The following is a 15,920-nucleotide window of genomic DNA, read 5'->3' on the forward strand; positions in this document are numbered from 1 at the left end:
AGGTCTCGACTCAGATCAAGTCTTTCCCGAATACAGCAGAAAAGTTGGGCGCGACTTTTGAAGAAAGGCGATGAAGATGCATACGTCGCGTTGTTACTCTCCTCGCTGCCGATTGTAAAAAGCCTGGATCTAAGAATACCTGGTGATGGCTTTAAAAAATTGGACCGGAGGGCCATCAAGGGCGGAAATTCTCTTCCGGACCCAACCAGCCTTTCCTTCGCTGAGAGTGGTGGTCACTAATTGCAAGGAAGAGAGAGGGGAAGCACTTGATGTGCTATCTAACTCCCTCCAACTGCCCTCGCTCCGCGAGTTCTTCGGTCAAAGGACTGGTAGCTGCAATGATAGAGCCCACGAGTGTCTAGCCACGCTCGAAACTGCCGCTATTCCGCTTGTTCGCCTTGAACTCAGAGACAGCAGACTCAACGCAACAGATTTGGCAAATGTACTTCGAGCATCCAAAGAGCTCAAAACGTTAGTCTACGAATTGAGCTGGAACTGGGTCTATCCCGGAGCCTCTAGCTATAGCTAGGCAGAGCTTTGTTTGGGTTGAAACACTTTGGAGAACCTCTGGCTCAACTATGAGGGGGAAAGGGTTCCCTTTGTCGACGAAGATCTCTCGCCCATGAGCACTCTTTCTAGCTTCAAGGTACTGGGGAACCTGAGAATGGGCATGTACCTATGGTTTGGCATCGAGGGAGACGGCACCACCTGGGCTGGGGCTGACGATCAGGATCGTACTCCCAATCTGGCAACCCTAATGCCGGCATCGACTGAGACACTTTATTTCTCACGCACGCAGCAGGGTCAAAGTGCTTACGACTGCATTAAAAAGGTTACTCCAGGCGTAAGAGTCGTGCACGCCGAAGCTGCGGAGGATCGCTTTCGAAGCGGACATCATGGGAGGGATGACATGCTTGACTACTCACGCTTGGACCTTCTGGCCAAGGAAGTGGGTGTTGATATCTCGAAAATCGATGTTAAAGGGACCGAGAGAGGTTGGTGTAACTATGGATCTTTAACTGTGAGTACCCTTTCTGACTGATTTCTTCCCCTACTGTACCAATTTCCGGTTCATTAGACATGTCTAAGGAGTAGAGACACATGTCTTGCTCCTCAAACATGTCATCAGACTCAAAAATCCATTCAAGAAGTGAGACGCTGACTCCACATGATGTAGTGTGCTGCTGAATTGACGGCGAAATGAGAACGTGACCTTTCTGCCTATGTCAATGCGGGAAGATGATGGACGCGATCTGCGACGGGCCAAGGTATGGCGGATTGGTCGACGATTTCAATATCAAATAAGGAGATGAGAGAGGCGGGATGCTTGGCAAGTAACATGGTAGTGAAGACCCTCATAGCACTAAGCAATAGTGAAATGTAAGAATTTTAACGAATGAAATATAGCAATAGGCTCAGAGCGACGGAGTGCGGGACGGCGGGGACGATGTGCCGAAACCTTTCCCGCGCCAGGAAAAGCGTTCGATCTTGCGTGGACACCTAGAAGCGCTGAATATGGATTTCTTGCAATCATAAAGTCATCGTGACTGAGGATAGTGATCGCTGATAAACCAAAAGAATCTTGACGCGTCCGCAGATGGATGGAGCTATTCCGAAAAAGAGCCATCAGCTCGCGGAGTCCATCAGGGTGGAACTCTTGACCAATCGCTGTCTTCTTGGCAAGTATCACTGGAGTAATCTATTCGAGGAGCGCTCAATGCCGTTGGATCAGTTCCTCGGTTTGGTTATTCGCTTTCTGTTTGTTGTGGTCCAGGACCTCCAGGACTGTCAACCAATGCTCAGTAGTACTTGGATTTTGCCATTAGATCCGGGAGTGTCAATGGTGGATGTGAGTAGCCAGCAGTCTGCTCGCAACTTCTTCCAATCCACGCTTGCAGAAACTGTGGTGGTTATTCTCCAAATCCTTTCCTCTTAATGTGCAAGGCATGTCGGATGTTGGGTAAGGCTGCGCTTAAGCGCTTCTTTCGCATGCTATGATCCGTCCGCAACATGCTCTATAAGACCGAGACCTGCAGATCTACTTCCGCGTAATTCTCTCATGTGCAGCTTCTACTGTCCAGCTTCCACAGTCTTCACTGTTATTGTACCGCAGCATGTTCCAATCTTCGCTTTTACTGCTGTTCGCACCGTTCACCATCTACACACTCGCTCAAGCAGCAATATGTACCACTGCCCCTGGCCTTCTACCTACCGTTAGCGACTGTACAGATCTGCTAGAGGCGATCAGCTGGCTGTCTCGCATGCCAGGCGAGAACAATATGAAGGCTTGGGGCCGCAGGCTTCCCACAACCCTTGACACACAGAAGGTACCGAAGGTCTACTGGATCTCTGGGCGTGGTCCAACCACTTGTGCCGTTCATGTGGACGTGGACTCATACGATCTATGGGCCGTCGATGACTTCAGACTGGCGGATGTAGCGTCAGCTGGGGAAGAGGTGGTTGCTCAGTGCTTGTCTGCGAAGAGTAAGGTTGGTTTGGCATATCCAGCTGGAGCGGACGGACTTGTGCATGCTAAGGTAAGGAGTTCGGTGGCAGACCCATCTACGTAATTGAATATCTGAGAAGGTTATACATGTACCTGCCTTGATGAGTGTCAATCTCTTGGGAGAAAAGCTAATCTGCGGAATTTTGGTTAGGTGGTGAGAACGGACTCGCCGTTTGGACTAGAATCTTTTAACCAATCCGATGTGCAGAGGTTTGCGCTACCAGGTACAGTGGAGGCACTACAGGCTGCAACAGTCGATCCAGCTATGTTGATATTGCTCGGCTTTCACCCTCTATCAAATGTCACAGCAAATATGCTGCGGGTGGATTAGTGGTGCGAGTGCTGAGATCATGACGGTACCCGAAATTTAATCTCGGTATTGCTGTGACATGATGGTGCAGAGCGTATGCAATATGTCTCTAGTCATGACTCATGAGACATAGGAAGCCGTCTTGGTCACTAGATATTCACGTCGCTAGTGTTCGGATTTCAATCATCGTTAGACAAGGTACAACGAGATTTTGGTTGCTACTCTGATAACAAACTTTCACTGCAATCTGCTAGCAATGTTCAAACATGAAAATATCAAAACAAAAGGAAGCAAAAGTATGAGAGAGGAAGGTGAAGATCTAGGCACATGGGCTTGCAAGGATTTAAGTAAAGTAAGACCGGCTTGACCGGGGTGCCATGCGGCAGGCGGAGATCTCCCGGATCCCGGCGATGGCGCTAAATTGTTGCCGAGCACTGCCACTGAGCCCCATTTCAACAGCTTTTCTGTTTCACCAATCACCAAACAATGTCACCAACGGTCTAATTGAAACAATTCAGTGACCTTCCACAAGACAAAGGCACCCGTCCATAGCTATTGGAGGCTGTCAGGAAACTCACCCCAGCATGCTTCGATGAAATACGGGCTGGATACTATTCCCAAGCGTTGTGCATAAGGCAGGAAGGTGCCACGGCTGAAGCGGCATCGGTGTATTCGTACCACCTTCTGCATCTACATCTACAACGATCCTTCACATGGAATGATTTCGACCCAAAAGACGTACATACGCCTAGCTTGCCTTCTTTCACAGGAACTCACATCTTACACTTCTAAGCCAACCCGCAACCGATTGTCCATCTCCATCTTCGCCACCCGCTATGAGCGCTTCCAAGTCAGACATGTCAGGGCCAAGCAGGCGCTTCAAGGGCAAATCCGTAGTCATGCAGAGACCGGAGGGCAGATTGTACCTCCTAGATCTACCTTTGGAAACACAGAAGCAGATTATTGCACAGGTAAGCCCTCTGGGCATTCTTGACGCCCATATGTTAACAGTAATTCTAGGTCAGCCGCAAAGACCTTTTCTCATTTCAACGAGTGTCTCCGCATTTCCTTTCCCTCGCCAGCGCTGAGATATATCGAGACCTGGACCTGAAGATCACCAACTCTGGGGATGAGGAGAATGGAGTGCCCAGCTCGCACGCGGCGGATGCTCTTCAAACTGTTTGCGCAAGCGAACACGATTATGGGCAACATATCAAGAGCTTTCGGCTTGGGGTGAATGAAGACAGCATCGAATACGCGCCTAGGAGCCTTGGTCACGTCGGCCAAGACCCATTTCTGATGACACGGCTGCTATGGGACTCAAAGTCCGACTCTAGCAAGTTTCTCAATACCGCATTGCTCCTGGTGGCTCGGAGGCTCCGCATCCTCGAAACATTTCAGTAAGAATGCTCGATACTGACAGACATGCGACATCTACTGACCGAAATCCAGATGGGATGCGCCTATTGAGATAAGCGGAGCAGTATACCAAGCTCTTCACAAGATTCAAAGCCTACGCTGCCTTCGAATCAGGCTTGATATATCGCCGTCGCCGAAGCTGATCATTCGCCCTAGTCCGTCTCCACCGAACCCTTCACTTGCGATGCAACAAGCTATGCAAGCACAGATGCAGAACCAGCCACCTCTGGCCATTCCAACACAGTTCGTCCCGCCTCCGCCAGGCCCAGCAAGCGCTCCGAATCCTTATCCAAACCATACGGCAGCCAAAATCAACAACATCAAACGGAAAAAGGCTGGAAGTGGTGGAGGACTCAATTATTGGGCAAATGGCAGGGCATTCTCTGGCTTCAAGTCTCTCCATACCTTGACAATCGTCGGCATGTCCAACCACGACTGCTTATCTGAGATAGCAGAGTGCATCAAAGCCTCGTCCGCTTCCCTCAAGTGCCTGACCTTGTCCCTTTCCACGGAGCTAGCACGGAAATCCCGGAAACCTATGCCGATAAATAATCCTGAATTGGATGATCCATCCGACACGGAAATGGATGACGAAGACGAGTTGAGTCAACCACCGCAGCCTCCTACGGGTTCTTCGCAAGCTGCCACCACCACAAATGAGGCCGACATCCGGAGGGAAAAGCTTGCACAAGAAAGCATACTAGCCAAAGTGTTCGATCTCCAGAGTGTATCTGCCGAAGGGAAGAAGCTAGAGAAGACTTTGTCGCTATCCGGAGGACAGTTCCGAGAGGAAGAAGACAGCCAGGAGAGCATCAGAATGGTCAATCAGCTAATGAAATCGTTGATGGACTCTCCACTAGCAGCAGGCTCCGACGCCACTTCCCTCGAGATTCGCTTGCAGCATCTGAAGATGATAAAAGATGTTGCCGAAAGATACATCTCCAATCAAGAGACACAGAAACTGAAGAAACTTCTCACCGAACAAAACAAGCCGCCTACGCCAACTGCAAAGAAAGCAGCGTCTAAGCCTCTGAATCCTCTCGCGTCGGGTTTCAAGCCGTCGTCGACCAGCAAGGGTCCCAATGTCATCGATCACGATTTTGAAACCCTTTCAAGTCCAACGAGCCCATACTTCGCTTCTGGGCCTGGAGACTCCTTGTCCAACGGGACGCCGAAGCCTTTTTCCCCCAGCGGCCCTTTCTCTTCTTTGGATCAATCTACTCTGCTCTCTTATCTTCCTGGGGGTAGCAGTTCCAAGCCTGTTAGCTCTCAACCATACACGTCACCGTACGTCGCGGGATCTTACGCAGCGTCTGCCAACCAGCTTATTTCTTTTCCATATGAGCACAGCAACCACAGCACCACGGGTTTCCATTCTCCTCCGGGGTACTCCTCACCCCTTCAGGCACCCAGCAGTGGGGCATGGGGCATCACTGCCTCCAACAAAGACGCGCCTCCGAGCACACACAAGTATGTATCAAATATCGGGCAAAACCAAAAGACAAAGCACAAGCCGCCGAAAAAGCCGACTCCCGCCAAAAAAGGCTATCCTTTCAGCTCCGAAGATGAATCCGAGGGTACGAAAACCCCACCGTCGGCACCGCAGCCCTTCTTCGCGGCCAGCGTAGATACAGAAGCTATGGAAGGGTCTATGGATGTCGATATGGAACATCCTGACGACGATACCACGGATCTGGGGGAAGATCAGGAGATCATTGCTGGTTCAGAAGGTGCTGAAGAGACCGCAACTCCAAGAAAGCGAGCTAAAGTCGGCTTGGCGGAAATAGGAAGCTCTTCTAATACAACCAGCCTAGAACCGAATCCGTCAGCAGAAGACAATTCGACACCAGCGATGTCCTCGGACGAGGCAATGCAAGCATACATACGTGCAACACATGGTTTACAGCTTGAGGAACTCTCACTTGAATGGGTTCCATTGAAAGCTTCCATTGTAGCAAGAGCTCTAGACCTGAGTGTTCTAAAGCGTCTGACGCTTCTCGAGGTTGGCCCCCAGGACGCTTTCTGGACTCTTCTCGTACGGCTGCAAAGCGCTACTCAGGTTATTGCTTTCAAGAGCATCCATACGGACAACGTATCGCTTCCATTCGTGAAGTTTCTCGCAACTTTTGAAGGTCTGGAAGAGCTTTTCATGCTCGAACGGAACAAGAAGCAGGCGGCCGAGCCTGAGTCTGAGTCAACAGTTACGATTTCGACCATACGCAAGGGTGCCCTTCGAAAGCATATGCCAACGTTGCAGCGGCTATCGCTCCGAAATGAGCGTAATGAGCAGTGGGACGTGGACCCAAAAACGCTACGAGGTCTAGCACTCAAAGGGACGAAACTTAGGGAGTTGGCTTTCAGCCTCAGTCTGAAGACTTATGTAAGCTATTCCATCCTACAGCAAACGAGTCATGCTGATGAACACAGCACATTCTCATGCAGCTCCTTCCACATTTGAAAAGCCTCTACGCCCTACATATCATTACACTACGCTCCACCGACCGCAGCGTTCAGCTACCAACCGAAAGCATCAGTTTTGCAGTCGATAACCTCTCGCACTGCCCCAACATGAAGCTTAGATACATCGCCATGATGAATCAAGTCACGGCGCTGGAGGCAAAGCCTGAACAATTTCGGCGACATTTGAAGGCTGTCATGGACAAACGCAAAGATAGGAAGGGCAAAGGGAAAGCTCCGGCGGATGTCACTCTAGGCCTCTTCGTTCCTGCAACGGATGACTCGGGTTCCGATGATGTGGACGATATCCTAGCCGACATGGGAGCTGGGGAGACGAAGCTTAAATTCTCGACGAGATTCGCGGATGTGAAGGACGTGAAGATCTTCTCAAAGGAGGTTAGGGGCGGGAAGTTGTAATTGGGGTTCACTCATGGAACTTTCGAGCAGGCGTCATTAGCGTAGCATTCTCGGAAGCATGCATGGCATTGATCATTCACAGGGTATGGCTACTTGACGGCTGTGTATATGGAGCCGATGCATGGCGGTGAGGGCGCTTCATAGGAAAGTCGTTTCATTGTGTGCATAGCAAACATAGCTTATACCCCTTTCCGCATCGACAGATGATGAGAGAAGCAGGCAGTAATTACACGAAGCAGTCCTCAAACCATCGCGCTGCTATATCAAAGCAGTCGCACTACAATTCATCTCCTTCTCGAAGCACCCACCCCCGTCATATTTCCCTCTTCGTCAGCCTTCTGGAACACGCTACCCAGGCTCAAGCCCATGCCCACAGCCACTTGTTCCATTCGATTCTCCCGGCCCGCATCGTCATCGTCATCGTCTGCCGACCCTTCCTCTCCGGCGCCGTCATCACCCCACGAGAAGCCGTTCATCGTTCCGTCGAAGACGGACAGCGCTGATCGTTCTCTTCTGGCTAGTTGGCTTTAGTAGACTTGGCGACGTTGGTGACGTGGGTCTTGGGGGGGGGGGTTGTGTTGGGCTTATGGGTGTTGTTGAGGAGATTGGAAATGAGGTTTGCTGTTGAGGCGATGCGAGCTGCTCGGATGGTACGAGTGTTGCAGTTCAGCGGCCGGATTGAACGTCGAAGAAATGGAAAGGTTGTTGGTGTTTTGGTCGGAGGACGGGCGCGGTGATGTGCCAAGCTTACGAAAGTTTTTTCAAAAAAATTGAAGATCCTTTGGCAGATCAATTGCCAGAACTGTTTTCAGGTCTGGCTACATGGATATGCTTTCTGGCTCGGTATTGACGTCTCCCACCTTCTCTTCTCGTTCGGTGTAGCTACTTCGATCTCAAGCTTTGGGGACAATCCAACGTTCTTTGTCACAAACATTGGTCTCGTACTGCAGTTGGTCAATCTCTTGATCATGATCGCCCTACGGAAATCGACCCGGCTTGGATTTCCACAAACTTCGCCTCTCCCAGAGACGGAATACTCATGCTTTCATGACACACGTGGGGACAGAACACTTGTCTCGAATGGATATCCTACCACTTCATGGAGCGGTTCATAGATTGACGATGCTGGACGGCAGAGTCGCTTGGGCTTTCCGCGGTCGAACCTCGCTTCTTCACACTTCACCAATCAGGTTTAGAATGGGCGCGTAGCGAATGACAAAAGATGCTCCAACAGAGCGACGGCAGATTAGGGTTTGGTCGCAAATCTTCGTTTCATTCGTCACACTCGCATGCCACTATGTACAGAACCAATTATCCTCATGCCCCGATCGTAGCTCATCATTGCGTCCATCAGATCAAGATCCTGCTTCGACGCTAGAGTTAGAAGCGTCAGTGGAAAGGCCACCCCCTGTTGCCCTTTAGGATGCCGTCTGAGATGCTGTTCATGAGACTCTCCTCATGGGAAGATCGGGCCTTTAGACCCGGTGCCACCCACAGGAGTGCGCTCGGTTTCGGAGGCATCGTCTGAGTTGCTGTCGATGAGAGAGTAGCCGCTGTATGATCTGGCCTCCAGGCCAGGAGATTCGATCGTCTCCTTGAGCCATTTCCAGAAACCGCGCTTGGCTTTGAAGCCACCCTCCGTGCGTTTTTCATTGAGACCTTCGTAGACAGCCTTCAAATCAGTCAAGGTCGCCACGAGCTCAGGACCGAGTGCTTCTTCAAAAGATGTCTGAAAAGGTTGCCTGTCAGCTCTATTCTTCCTGGCGAAGGGCAAAACTTACGGAGTTGAAGACGGGAGATCTAATCTTCAGACCGGGGGATTCAATTGCATCCTTGAGCCACTTCCAAAAGTCGCGCTTGGCTTTGATGCCGCTCTCCGTGCGTTTCACATCAAGGCTATCGTAGACAGCTTTCAAATCAGTCAAGGTCGTGACGAGATCAGGACCGAGTGCTTCGTCATAGGATGTCTGAAAATTTCCGTGTCAGCTCTGTTGTTCTTCATAAGGGTCAGAACTTACAGAGTTGGAGACGGGAGATCTAATCTTCAGACCAGGAGATTCAATTGCATCCTTGAGCCACTTCCAAAAATCGCGCTTGGCTATTGAGGAACCACTAGGTTTGGGTTCATTGACACTGTCATAGACCGCCTTCAATCTGGTCAAGGCCGCGACTGGATCAGAACCCAGGGTGTTATTAGCTGGCGTCTGTGGGGTCATGTTGTCAGCCGTGGCCTTTTCCGGTAGGGACTGGACTTACAAAGGGAGGAGCGCGGGCTTCTAGGGCAGCTTTCGGGAAGGGTGGGAGCGGTCCGGCCGCTGCGAGGGTGGAGAGCGCTAGGAGGACGAGGTAGAGACGCATTTTGATGTTTAATAAAGGTCTGGGTATGTAATGGTGAAGGTATGTACTAGGTATCAGACCTGCTGATGACGAATGAAATTGTGCAAAGAAAGTGTGAAGTATGTGTGTGTATGTACAAATAGGCGCTGGTTATCAGACCTGCTGATACTAAAGAGAACGTATTGAACAAGAGAAGGAATTATGAAAGTAAACTGCTGGTGGGGAAAAAAAAGATGAAGAGAAAATGTCTAGAGAAGATATATCGATTCTTCCGAAGCTTGGACCAAGTCCCACGTGACTTGGCGCCAGCGGGTTTCATCTGCCACTGACATGGCTATTCTTGGTTCGCGATCCGGGATCGGTAAACACCTATCAAATATCAGTGTCGAACTTTGGGTATGGCAATCTTGTTTCACAGCTCGCGCGAGGACGTTTGAAGCTCCCGATGTAGGCGCGCACTGGCCAATGAGGAATATGGCATTGTGAGGGGAGGGGGAATGGAGAGGATGAAGTGGCGAATTCGTTGTGGCACGACATGCGCGATTGGCCCTCATCCTCTCCGTTCAGGCATGCATGGATATCTTTTTTTGATTCTTTGCCAACTAGCTCTACTCGTAATAGTTTCACAATAGCGATAAGCCATCCATTACCGGCGAAGGAATCATACAAGAGACTGGCAGTCCAACCGATACTTCATTAGGGACGAGGTCGTGCAGTCTATCTTAAACTTCAAGTAAGCACGGACAGTGGAGGCAGAAGAGCGGCCCAGCTCCAGGAGTAAATATCGGCACCAATCATCACCAGGTCCACTGTTGATTGGTGCAGTCGAGTTGTCGCCGGGCCTAGCCTTCTTTGTCGATGACACCGAAGTTGACGTTTCGCTTATGTCCTAATACTAAGGACTCTTTTTGCTGGTCCTGAGTCTTTGAATGATTCTGGCATAACGAACGATTGATTTTAGTCCGACATTACCGCTATCACATGACAAGAAAGAGGCTAAATCCTACAATCAACATCATATTCTGAAGGTATTAGATCGTGCGAGCGTTTCTTAAATAGAAAATAACCTCGTATATCTAAGTTTACTTAAGCTTTAAGGAGGAGATACTAAGGCAGGCCGGGTCATCTCTCGGTTCACATTGCGAGTCTCATCTTGGACTGTGCCAACGGTCGGCTCGGTTTTGATCACACGCTTTCGATCACGTCAACGAGGCAAATTCAACGAGAGGATGAACACTTACAGCTGCCCCTTCAATCTCGCGGATCAGACCCATTAGTAATTCAAGACCCATGAGTGCTTCATGCTGTTTAGAACTCGCGTCCGGCTTCCTGTCTAAGAGATTGATGGAGGCGGTGTTGTGATAACTCGCAATAAGTCATTGCAAGAGGAAGGCAGGAGGTACAGGGAATACTTCCTTGGTAGACGACTCATCCCTCTCGCGCGCCAAACCCATCTGCGTCACTCACTACTTTCTCCACCAGCCGCTCAATCTCCTTCACGGCCTCTTTCTTCTTCGACTTATTCCTTCCCCCTGCCAATTGTGATTCTGTAGCGGCGATGCACCTGTCGAGATATTGGCCCATCAGCCGTCTGTCGAGCGCCGGATTGGGTTTTGCAATCGTATTTCGTAGGCGGAGATCGTCGTCTTCGACTCTCTCCTTGTCTGTTCGATCAGCGGACAACGGCACCTTGGTAGGCCAAGTACGACTCCGGGGGCTTATATGCGGCTCGTCGGCTAGCGAACTATCAGAGGATGCGGGTCTCCAGCTCCGGGCGAAATTCCAGCGCCGTTGCTTGATTTTGAGATCTGCGAGATCTACTTCGGCGCGGAATTTGTCTTCATCGTGACTGGACGTGTCCTTTGAGAAGTCAGACGTGCGATCAGTGGCGAATGTTTGCGCGGGTTGTTTTGCTTTACTTTGCTTCCAGCTAGTTGAAACGGCTGTGCTTTGCGATGTTCGTACTGTCATGAAAGGCGCTTGAGCATATCTGCCCCAATCTGCCTCTTGCATTGCCGCGATAGTGTCGAAAGCTCGCTGCCCGAGGTTTGCTAAGATTGGTTCTTGTGGAGGTGGAAGATGGGAGATTTTACGGATTTGCTCGACTGGATGTTGATGAGAGGGTTGTGTCGGTAAGTTTTCCTTGTTTCGATTTCGGACGTGTTGAAGTAAGAGGACATTGCGTGGGTCAAGTGAAAGAAACTGTGAGGCAGTTGTTCGACAATGGATCTGACAAGGACGAGTCTTGTCTCCTTTGTTTCCGATGCATTGTAGGCACAGAAAAGAAAGTGGTCAAGACGTTTCCTTGTTCGGAATACACACTATTGACATCCCCCTTTGTAACGTGATGTCAAGAGGACATGTCAGTGGTAATGCATACTATCCGCGGGTGTTCTCAGGTAAAAACCAGCGCCGCGGGGTACATGCCTGGTCAATAAGGAGTCCACTCCGTTCAGAACCATGACAGCACGAGCTGGGATACGACTTAGTATCTGTAGTGTGATATGGGGAAGGATAGTAATAAGGGATACTAGTTGGGGAAAGAGTGAGGACCAATGTAGATTGATGTACAAAGGTCGTTCTTACATGTGAATTATCCCGGTCTCAGTATGGTCGGATTATCATCTGAAAGAATCAACTTAACGCCGCTACCTTGTTCTGAGAACATGGTGTGCTGACACCCTTTTCAGCGCACTCATAGCCCGGTATTAGTCTCCGTACTATCATTTGGATCAGCGGGCCCCCGAATCCGCAACGCGACATTCACCACCGTTTCCGTAGGGCCGTGAAACACAATTGCTTTGAACTTCCCCGTGAAACCTCTCTTGGTTGCATCTAGCATTGCCCTAACGAAGGCTATCAAATCCCAGGAGACTTCGGCAGAGTCGCACGTAAAGTCCAAGTGCAAGTCTAGTATAGAAAGGGACACTACTTTCAGATGGCTCATCATTAGAGCGTATTCGTGGACGCGTTCAAGCACACGCTCGTAAAAACCCTCAAGGAAAGCAGCGGCGATGGAGGTGGAAGGCCTGAATAGATACGAAGAACTTTCATTAGCCAGGCGTTCTTTAGGACGTGGATGTCATCGCCGCGTCCGTGCAGAGAGCTGAGGGTACTCGCACGCTAAGCTCGGCTTTGTTGCAAGCAACAACAGTCCCAAACATCGTTCATTTCGTCCACATTATCAAACCCAAAGAGAAGCCGGCCTTCCTACCTTCGGATTCGAATTCCGCCACTTCATTGCCATATACTCTGCATGGCACTTCCTCAAACCAGAGACCATCTACATCCACACCAATGTGGTGGACGACATTGTCAAAAAGGAGATCGCGACCGCCATCAACCCGTACATGCAAGCCATCGGCAAGATATCCAACCTTGAATCCGTCCATTCAACACCTCCTACGAACACCACGACAGGCAAAACAGTCGTAGCACTACCCAACATGTCCGATTTTGTCCGCACTGATGCGCTCGTAAAATACGGGGGTATCTTCCTTAACGAGGACTCCTACGTCCTCCGAGACCTGAAACCACTTCGCGGCACCGGTTTCGAAAATTTCATAGGAAGACAGATGAATGGCCAGATTTGTCCCGCAGTCCTCCTATCCACGCGCGACAACAATTTCATGAAAGCCTACCACGCCCTACAAGACGTCATCTTCGACGGACAATGCAACGTGGCTGCTGACCACTCTAGCCAAGGATTTCAGCCCCGCTGATAATCAAGTGCTGGTGCTGCCGCAAGACTCCTTCTTCCCTTCGTCGTGGGAAATGCAAGATCTGAAGGAATGATACGGCGTACATGAGGACGTCGGCAAGCCTGCTGTCAACAACCACCCTATCGACAACCTTACAGACTTCATCGAGAACTTCCAGCTCATTCCGCCAAACACCTGGCAGAGAGATTGGCGCTTATCGAACACGCTGCACGGATGGACTTCTTCGCTGCTTGGTGGTACACAGACGTTGCTATCTACGGATGAGAGCAAGAAGATCTTTGGCGCTTTTGATGGCATTAATTTCGAGTATGTGCAAGCGCAGAACAGTAACTTTGCGCGGGCTGTGTACCCGGCTGTGAAGCATGCGCTGGATAATGGGTTTCTGGATGGGGTCAAGGGTCACGTCATTGATCAAGAAGCACCGCAGCGGGGGCAGCAGAAGGAGCTGGGCGGAGCAGCGGCTGATTGAAGTCAAGGGCGCATTGTTGATAACGCGTCTTAACGCGCGAAGAAAAATTTGTTAAATAAAGGTGCGATACTTAAAGCTCGACTTTATTGTATAGAGAGGGCTAGATTAAAAGGAGAGTACGAAATTCAAGATTAGCAGGGTTCGACACTGATTATGTTGAAAGTCCCAATCTAATTGTTGCTTAAGGAAGAATATACTGAAGGACGGCGCTTAAACGCGAGGAATAGAAGATGAGTTGAATGGAAAGCACAGAGTTAAAAGTAGCGGTGCCCAAGAGAGATTGTATTGAGAGTGTCGATTTGACGTTGTATTGAAGAGTGACGCCTGAGCGCGAGGTGAAGAAGATGGGATGGACGAACATCGCGATACCAAATCAGGCGAAAGAACTGTGTCCAAAACACCAGAGTAGAGGATGTAAAGAGCGAGTACGTAATGATAAGGAACTTCACCAGAAACCTAATTCTGTCCGAGAGTGCCAGAGCTGCGCATTCGCGCAGCAACAGCTCTCCAAATACCCAAAACCTCCGCGAACCGTGAGCGACTTCCCTTCCAAAACCTACTCGATCTGTTGAGCTTATGTTTGCCTATCGCAACCGCCATCAGTAAAGTCGCTCCAGCTGGCCGATCCTCGAGGAATTATGGTCCAAGGAAGCGTCCAACTTGAGGTCACATTCCATGCCACAGTCCCCAGGTTCAGTCAGGAAGACAATGCCTAATCCTAAACACCCGTCACAATGACCTCTGGTGGGGCCCACGCTTACTCTGCACAGCATTGCATTTCTGCTGCAGAAAGGTCGAAAGGCTGACCGCACCACTCCGGACATCAAACGGCACATACGAAGCTCGCTGCAAGATCTCATCCAATAGATACTGATGTAGCTTTTCATACGTTTGGATTCGGCCAGCCATGACCATATGACATGTCGTCAGGGCAGCGGTCGAAGGGTGAAGTTGAGGGGCGGAGGAAGGTGGCCCCCCGGAGAAAAGGCAGGCTTGGCAAGCCTGTGTGCCTCGGCTGTCGATCCTCAACCCAAATTCCACAATTGCGTCCCACAACAAGAAGCTCCCATTCCCCTTTTTTCTCTTCACGTTCTTGTCTTTTCTCTCCTTTCTGCGCTAAAACATGTCTTCCTCTTCGTCATCGTCGACCGGCCCTTCAATACCTTCCGCAGAGGAAGTCAGAACTGAAGTCGTCGAAGCCTCAAAACAAACGCTCTCCAGTTTCCGCTCCCTTATCGCCGGAGGTGTTGGTGGAATATGTGCTGTCATCGTGGGACATCCCTTCGATTTGGTGAAGGTGCGAATGCAGACGGCGGAGAAGGGAGTTTATAGTGGGGCTCTCGATGTTGTGAGGAAGACTGTTGCTCGGGAAGGTTTACGGAAGGTAGGCATTCAAGGGCATATGGAAGGAAATGGATCACCATGCTGATTGAACTTGGTAGGGTCTATATGCGGGTGTATCGGCACCTCTAGTAGGCGTGACGCCGATGTGTGAGAGCTCCAGAACTTCCAGCTCATTGCCCCAAGACTGACGATTTCCTCTTACAGTCGCTGTCAGCTTCTGGGTACGCGATCTCCACCGTCCGCCTCCAAGCACCCACTGAATGTACCCAGGGCTATGATGTTGGTCAAAAGCTCGTCCGAGCATTCTCCCCCCAAACAAACTCAGACGCCCATTTCACAATCGGCCAAACCTCGACCGCCGGCTTCTTTTCCGCCATCCCCATGACCATCATAACAGCTCCCTTCGAACGCGTAAAAGTTCTCCTCCAGATTCAAGGCCAGAAACAACTGGCGCCAGGCGAAAAGCCCCGCTACTCAGGCGGCATGGACGTCGTGCGTCAGCTTTACAAAGAAGGCGGCATACGATCCGTCTACCGCGGCTCTGCAATGACGCTCGCAAGAGATGGGCCTGGTAGCGCTACATATTTTGCCAGTTATGAATACGTGAAGAGAAAGATGACGCCGAAAGACGCAGATGGGAACCCGTCAGGGGAGTTGAGCTTGACGGCAGTGATGACTGCGGGTGGGGCAGCGGGTGTGGCCATGTGGATACCTGTTTTCCCGATTGATACGATCAAGAGTCGATTGCAAAGTGCTGAGGGACGACCAACGATTGGCGGCACTATAAGAGGACTTTATGCGAGTGGAGGCTTTAAGGCGTTCTTTCCCGGCATGGGGCCGGCGATGGCGAGGGCCGTACCGGCGAATGCTGTGACCTTTCTGGGGGTGGAGTTGGCGCATAAGGCTATGAACAATGCGTTTGGGTAGGGTGGGACTGGG

At 50.5% G+C, this 15,920-nt stretch overlaps 8 protein-coding genes across 8 annotated transcripts; 5 read left to right on the plus strand and 3 right to left on the minus strand.

The window, feature by feature from the left end:
• Positions 1-622: 622 nt before the first annotated feature.
• On the plus strand, positions 623-1,204 carry HO133_010857 (uncharacterized protein; the record flags this gene model as incomplete). Its single annotated transcript, XM_037301708.1, has 2 exons — positions 623-1,021; positions 1,178-1,204. The coding sequence occupies 2 exons, from the start codon at positions 623-625 to the stop codon at positions 1,202-1,204; spliced, it is 426 nt and encodes a 141-aa protein (XP_037153342.1).
• Positions 1,205-2,114: 910 nt separating this feature from the next.
• HO133_010858 (uncharacterized protein) lies at positions 2,115-2,837 on the plus strand (the record flags this gene model as incomplete). Its single annotated transcript, XM_037301709.1, has 2 exons — positions 2,115-2,537; positions 2,715-2,837. The coding sequence occupies 2 exons, from the start codon at positions 2,115-2,117 to the stop codon at positions 2,835-2,837; spliced, it is 546 nt and encodes a 181-aa protein (XP_037153343.1).
• An 815-nt stretch (positions 2,838-3,652) lies between these two features.
• HO133_010859 (uncharacterized protein) lies at positions 3,653-7,109 on the plus strand (the record flags this gene model as incomplete). Its single annotated transcript, XM_037301710.1, has 4 exons — positions 3,653-3,787; positions 3,837-4,216; positions 4,269-6,615; positions 6,663-7,109. The coding sequence occupies 4 exons, from the start codon at positions 3,653-3,655 to the stop codon at positions 7,107-7,109; spliced, it is 3,309 nt and encodes a 1,102-aa protein (XP_037153344.1).
• Positions 7,110-7,335: 226 nt separating this feature from the next.
• HO133_010860 (uncharacterized protein) lies at positions 7,336-7,585 on the minus strand (the record flags this gene model as incomplete). Its single annotated transcript, XM_037301711.1, has 2 exons — positions 7,336-7,386; positions 7,418-7,585. The coding sequence occupies 2 exons, from the start codon at positions 7,583-7,585 to the stop codon at positions 7,336-7,338; spliced, it is 219 nt and encodes a 72-aa protein (XP_037153345.1).
• Positions 7,586-8,565: 980 nt separating this feature from the next.
• Positions 8,566-9,467, minus strand: HO133_010861 (uncharacterized protein; the record flags this gene model as incomplete). The annotated part of the gene is made up of 4 exons (XM_037301712.1): positions 8,566-8,838; positions 8,891-9,076; positions 9,128-9,313; positions 9,366-9,467. 4 exons carry the CDS (start codon positions 9,465-9,467, stop codon positions 8,566-8,568), a joined length of 747 nt encoding a protein of 248 aa, XP_037153346.1.
• A 1,407-nt stretch (positions 9,468-10,874) lies between these two features.
• Positions 10,875-11,459, minus strand: HO133_010862 (uncharacterized protein; the record flags this gene model as incomplete). The annotated part of the gene is made up of 1 exon (XM_037301713.1): positions 10,875-11,459. One exon carries the CDS (start codon positions 11,457-11,459, stop codon positions 10,875-10,877), a length of 585 nt encoding a protein of 194 aa, XP_037153347.1.
• A 447-nt stretch (positions 11,460-11,906) lies between these two features.
• Positions 11,907-13,637, plus strand: HO133_010863 (uncharacterized protein; the record flags this gene model as incomplete). The annotated part of the gene is made up of 4 exons (XM_037301714.1): positions 11,907-11,963; positions 12,137-12,151; positions 12,575-13,126; positions 13,257-13,637. 4 exons carry the CDS (start codon positions 11,907-11,909, stop codon positions 13,635-13,637), a joined length of 1,005 nt encoding a protein of 334 aa, XP_037153348.1.
• Positions 13,638-14,760: 1,123 nt separating this feature from the next.
• HO133_010864 (uncharacterized protein) lies at positions 14,761-15,908 on the plus strand (the record flags this gene model as incomplete). The annotated part of the gene is made up of 2 exons (XM_037301715.1): positions 14,761-15,021; positions 15,252-15,908. The coding sequence occupies 2 exons, from the start codon at positions 14,761-14,763 to the stop codon at positions 15,906-15,908; spliced, it is 918 nt and encodes a 305-aa protein (XP_037153349.1).
• Between the last annotated feature and the right edge of the window lie 12 nt (positions 15,909-15,920).

The sequence above is a fragment of the Letharia lupina genome, assembly GCF_014066315.1.
Source record: "Letharia lupina isolate WasteWater1 chromosome Unknown contig_9, whole genome shotgun sequence".
In the NCBI taxonomy this organism is placed as follows: Eukaryota; Fungi; Ascomycota; class Lecanoromycetes; order Lecanorales; family Parmeliaceae; genus Letharia; species Letharia lupina.